At 41.8% G+C, this 6,247-nt stretch overlaps 1 protein-coding gene across 1 annotated transcript; it reads left to right on the top strand.

Annotated features, from left to right (window-relative positions):
• Nucleotides 1–4,833: 4,833 nt before the first annotated feature.
• LOC117179426 lies at nt 4,834–5,727 on the top strand. Its single transcript, XM_033371201.1, has 2 exons — nt 4,834–4,860; nt 4,945–5,727. Exons 1-2 carry the CDS (start codon nt 4,834–4,836, stop codon nt 5,725–5,727), a joined length of 810 nt encoding a protein of 269 aa, XP_033227092.1.
• Nucleotides 5,728–6,247: the final 520 nt, after the last annotated feature.

Genomic DNA, 6,247 nt, shown 5'->3' with positions numbered 1-6,247 from the left:
CTACGTTTGAATGTGTCGCTCCCAGATGGGAGAGTGGTGGGGGCCGAAAAATCCCACGTTCTGGAGACACTGGTTGGCACACGTACTTAAGTTCCCAGACCTTTTTCATGTTGACTTCCTTGTGGAATATGAGCATGTATGTGGGGTCATTGTAGGATTTCGGTACAGTCGATTTTTTCTTAAGTACAATGACTTGGTCGCACGCAAGTCCTTGTCGTTTGAGGTCCTCCTTGATTTCCTCTGCCGGTAGGTTGGGTAATCTCTTCGCTATTATGCGCTTTTTACGTAGCCACTTAGGTGTATACGTATAATATGCCATGTTGTCCGCATTTAGCTTCTCTTGAAGCGCTCTAGAATCCTGAATTAACCTTGGGTATATTGTTAACTTTGTGGTTGAATAGTCAATCCTAATGTCCTTGATTTTACACGCACTCTTGATGGAGTTGATGCATTTGGAGTAGTTGTCAATTTTTTCTGTGACGATTATTGGTGGAACCTTTGTTTCTTTCATTTTTGGTTGTTCATCATCTACTGTGGTATCTGTCCTTTCATCATCCATGTGTTCGTTGTCCTCAGGCAAGTCCTTCAATAGAACCCCAAAGCTGTCATAAGTAGGCACTGTGATTATGGTTTCAGTGTCACCGTGTTCGGCTGTTTTTGCCTCTTTCGTAGCGAAGGGGTGTTGCTGTTGCTGCTTCTTCCCGTCATGGCGGCTGTGTGAAGTTTTTTCTTGCCTTTACTTAGGCTAAGGATTTTCTGGATTAAGTTTCGCGCACAAAGACCTTGTTTTCTGTGGTAACGCGAACCATTCTTCACTGCTTCGCGAAATGGGGCAGGACGAGCTGCTCCCACTTTCGATTTATTCTGGATTTTGGTCGTCAGAATTTCAGGGTACGAGAACTGCTACCGCGCAAGAAAGTCACTTCCGAGGATACCACTTCCGAGCCGAGATTTTTAAGATGCTACTTTACAGTCATTCAATGAGAAAAATGCAGAGTGGGAGGCTTTGGAGTCTGCGCTCCTTTTGAGCTCCCACGAGAATGCAAGTTTTATGTGCATTTTCGTGGGAGTTTTACTGGTTGTCTGTGCTCAGGCTTTATGATATAACCTACTGGTTACAATTGCCCCTCTTTAAAATTCGCACAAGAAGACAGTTATTCAAAGTTGACTTATATATTCGGTCCCTGAGTAAGAAAAAATGACTTACGCTACTCAGACTTTAATTGTATTATTAATTCTACTAGAAGTACTAGCAGTTGGATATTCATAAAAGAAAAGATTTTAAGAGTAGAAAATATTAAAGAAAACATAGATAAACTTAAATATTTATTTTACAGACTTGCCCGTCTTCGTTGCGGATTTTAATCTCTTAACGCTTCGATTGTAGTCGCATGGTAAATCTCGACTTGGCTGTGATCTTCGTGCTGCAAAGGATGCTCGTTCGCAATTCCAGGCCTGGTAGTTAATCCATGAGTCCTTTGTTTCGGATGGATGGGGCCTCCAAACTTTCTCTTCTTTTGTTATGGTTGCCTGTGTTCGCCTTTCCATCTGAGCGGCTGTCTTGGTTTCTTGGAAAATCCTCGTCTTCTCTTTCTGCATCTCCACGTACCACAACCATGGGTCTCTTAGTCTCATCTTGTTTATGGCTGTATTCTTAGTTCCTAGCAGATTTGCCTCCGCTTTCGAAAACCAAGTGTTCTTCTTTTCTGCTCTTTTATTGTTGGGCGTCTCCTATCTCGGTGTTGCCCTTGCCGTTTTGTTTGTAAGGATATCTTCCACCAGGGCATCGTGTCTACTTCTCTTTACTGCGAAGATTCCTCGTTGTTGTTTTTCTTTCTGTTTCTCTTCATTATTTTTTTTCCACATGTATTCAACCTCATCGGCCATATTTTCATATTTTCATCGACCAGTGGTTCCGCTATTTCCATTGTTTGTGTGGGTTTTTGTGTGATTTCATGAACCTCCGGTATGGAAATCTGAATCTTTTTTTCTTCCTCTTCAATGGCGTTAGTTATAGGCACTACCACTTCCGATGTTTCCATAACTTGTGTTGAGATTGAGACACTTTCCTGAATTTCAGGTGTTGAAACCTGAACTTCATTTTTATCCTCTTCTGCGGTATGGTTTGTAGGCACTCCCTTCTCCACTGTTTCTACGGTTTATGTGGCGATTGTGTTGATTTCATGTACTTCTGGTGCTGATACACGTACTTCATTTTTCTCTTCTTCCTCGATGTCAATTATAGGTATCACCTATTCCGGAGTAGTGTCGGTTGACAGGCTGATTGCTTCACTTTCTTTTCTATCGAGGTTCTCAGCTTGAGCCGTGTATACTTCTTCTTCTTCTTCTTGATCACTCTCCGTCAGGTCAAATATCGGTACTTCCACCGGCAGATCAATTAGTGGTATTTCCCTTTCAGGTATCTCTATCTCCGGATATTGCGTTTCCTTATGGCGTACATTTCTGGCTACATGAAATACATTTACAAATGATAAATGTAAATGTATTTGTAAATTTATTTATGGAAATACATGGATTTTCAACAGTAAACGAGAAATTTGTAAACAAAAATAGAATAGTTATATTTGATGTTATATAAGTATCGGATCAAGTTTGTACGTGAGCTTGATTTTTTTTTTAGTTCGAATTCTTTCCAATCGAATTCAACGACGTCTTCTTCTCCGATTTCTAAATTGCATTGTACTGCAGCGTAATGATGGTCGTCATTGACTTCGTATTGAGTGTAGGCGTCAGGCGTCTTCGGCGTTATGTTTGGTACTGACCTTTCTCAAAGGCTGAATTTTCCTAAAGCCTCTCAAGTACTCGAGTTTATGATTTTCCACCTCCTCTTTCGCTCTCCGGTAGTTTGTATTTTCGTAAATCGTTGGCGTGAAATAAAGAGATAATAATTTTGCCATTGTGCCGTTTGTCGTGCTTGATACATTGCAAGCCTTTGCAAGTACCCATTCACCGATAGAGTAGTTGACGCCCTTCTCATTCTTATTCAAGCGGCCCAATAGCTTTTCTCTTTTCTTCTTAATTCTCTCTTTAAGGACTACTAATTACTCCGTCCTATTTGCCTGTGGGTGGGGCGGTAACGCAGGTAGCATAGCGTGCCGCCATCGTTTGGGTTTCCGTCCCCACAACGCTTCGTAGGGTGTCATTTCGGTCGTATCGTAATGCGACTGATTAAGTATGGTTTTGCCATTTTCGGACTATAAAAAGACTCACATAATATTTTATAAGTCTTTTCAGCCCCCGGATGACCATACGAATCATGACATTCTTTGATTATGGCCTTGATTGTCTTCGGTGGTACATACGTAGATTCTGTATTCCAGTTCGCTACCGTTTTAATCAATTCCATTAGAGGCACTGCTTCAGCAGCTTGTTGATCACTGAATTTAGAGTGAAAATTAATCAATCCGAGAAATCCTCGTAATTTCTTCACGTTTTTAGATCTAGGGAAATCATGGATGCTGTTAGTTTTTTCTGTATCAGGTTTTATTCCGTCTGTGGTGAGAAGAAAACCCAGAAACTTCGTTTCATTGCAAAAAAAATGAGATTTCGTTAGATTCAGCGTCAGATTATTTTCATCCAATCTTTTCAGGAACTCTTCAATATGAGTCATGTGCTGTTGATGATTTTCCGATGTGATTGAAGTGTCTCGGCATCTCCAGATTTGTCATAATGTCAATGCTTTTGCATTTCTGGAACAACACTTCCGCTGATTCTGGGCACTCCCAATCTTCAATTAAGATCTCGATTAATTTTCTTGTATCCAGGCATAAACGCACGGTGCCATCCCTTTTCATCACTGATTGATGTATGGGCTTTTTGAGCGTTGTATTACACTCATATTCAGCATTGTATGGATTTCTAGATCGACTTTTCTCGATCTGCCATCGGAATCGGATAGCTCCTTGTAATGAAAGGTTGTCCTTCTCGCACCTTCAATACGTGTTGGCAGTTTGTTAAAAGGCCTGGTTCTGTGCGAAATACTCGTCAATTTTTCCACAGAATGCTTCTTAGTTGCTTTTTTTCTGTCGATGTGAGATATCCACATTCAGATAGTTTCTCCTCAATCTCCTTCCATTCTATCTGAGTTGGTAATACGTTGTCATTTCCTGTATTATGATGGATATTTTCTTTTACATCTAATCTATCACTGGTCGCTGTTTCTAGGTGTGTCAAATTGTATTGCCCCTCAGGCCCCTTACCCTCTTCGTCCTGTAGAATTCTTATGGCTGGCTTCCCCTCTACGTACGGGAAAATGAGCATTCTTTTATCAAGGTCAATTTGTGTTTTGTAATCAGCGAGTACATCTATCCCAATTATGCATGTTTTTGTCAGTCGTGTTTCTACCAGAAATGCGAGTTGAATGACAATACCGGGTAGTTGTACGTCTGCATAGATTTGTTTGTTCAGACGCACGGCTTTACATCCGATGAGACCTGCTGCGGCCACTCCGGATAACGGTAAGCAAGGATATTTGTCGAATCGTTCCCTGTTATTATTCAGGAATTCTTCTGAGATGCAGGTGACTTCCGCGCCTGTATACAACCGAACTGTTCGATTACATCAGTTGATTCCCCTGCCCCACATTCTATGGAAAAGGATGGTGGCTTAAAGGAATTAAACTTTAAATACTAAAATAAAATGATTATGCAAGTATTGTTCGGTCAAATCGTGCCTTTGGACTTTGAGTTGGGTTACCATGATTATTGTGCGTACCATGCGGGCTTGTTGTCTTCCATGGCCTTCGACCGATCAAAGTTAATTGTTTCTCCGGTGGACTAAAGACACTCCGTATTTCTCGTTACGGCTCAGGTCATGCTTCTTGGCCCTAGAGGAACTCCAGTACGTGTCTGCGCTAAGTTCGATCAGGGTTCTGAAGTTTCAATTATTACTGAGGCAATGGCGTAATTACTTGAACTTCCCAAGCACCGAGAAAGGATTGTTCTCACTGGCATTGGTGCATCAAGAGCTGGTACTGTGCGTGCCACTACTCAAGTATCACTACAATCATATAGTGACACTTCATTTTATCTCGAAGTTCAAGCTCCAATTTTGCCACGTCTTACATCACAACTTCCTTCCAGGAAGCCCACGGATTTTGATTCTGCTCTGTTTGCAGATATTAAGTTAGCAGATTCTCATTGGCTAGAACCAGACTCAATTGATATAATTCTAGGGGTCGATGTCTATGGCCAAGTCTTACGCTCAGGATTACGCCGATTTCCACCAACTCAATTAATAGCTCAAGATACTGTGTTTGGCTGGATCATTTCAGGATCACTGTTTTCGGACGCTCCAAGGTGGGCGGCGCGCACATCATCAACACCACTTAAAACCATGCATTGCGCCTTAGACGATGGCTTGCAAGAAATGCTTCAACGCTTTTGGGCTGTGGAAGAGGTGGCCTCGCCTATAAAGAAACTAAACCCAGAGGATGAAGTCTGTGATCAACTTTACTCAGATAAGCATTCTCGAAACGGTGAGGGACGGTATACAGTTCGCCTCCCTTTAAAGGCAAAACATCCACCTTCTTTTATCGAAACCCGGCGGGTAGCCTTAAGCTCACTCTCAAATATTCATCCTCGTTTCCTCAGGGATCCTCAGCTTGCTAAGGCTTATCAAAACTTTATGAAAGAATATGAGGAATTAGGTCACACCCACTCAGTGGAAATTTCGCGTGGTCTTCGACGCATCACGACAAACCTCTGAACAACACTGTTTGAACGAATTTCTAATGGCAGGCCCTGCTCTTCAAAGTGATATTTCCTTAATACTTTTTAACTGGCGAAAGTATCGATACGTCTTCACCGCTGATATAGCAAAGATGTTTCGCCAAATTCTCGTACATCCTGATGATCAAGATCTGCAGAGAATTCTTTGGACTCCTGTATCTGAGAAACATCCGGTGGATAACCGACTGACAACGGTTATTTACGGGACAGCTTGTGCTTCTTACTTAGCTATTCGTACCCTGACTCAATTAGCATCAGATGAATGTCATAGATTTCCTCTTGGAGCAAGTTGCATCAGGCATAATACTTATGTTGACATCTTCGCGGGCGCGGATAAGCATATTGACTTGAATGAATCAGTCAAGACTTTGGGCTTGCGTTGGTATCCAGCGACAGATACGTTTGGAGTTAGTATCACTGGAATGGAACCTGCCGTTAAGCACCCTACCAAAAGATCTATCCTATCAAAAATATCGCAATTATTCGATCCTCTCGGC

This window comes from Belonocnema kinseyi, chromosome 1, assembly GCF_010883055.1.
Source record: "Belonocnema kinseyi isolate 2016_QV_RU_SX_M_011 chromosome 1, B_treatae_v1, whole genome shotgun sequence".
NCBI classification, from domain to species: Eukaryota; Metazoa; Arthropoda; class Insecta; order Hymenoptera; family Cynipidae; genus Belonocnema; species Belonocnema kinseyi.
Note: the sequence above shows the minus strand (reverse complement) of the source record. Positions and strands in the feature narration are given on the sequence as shown.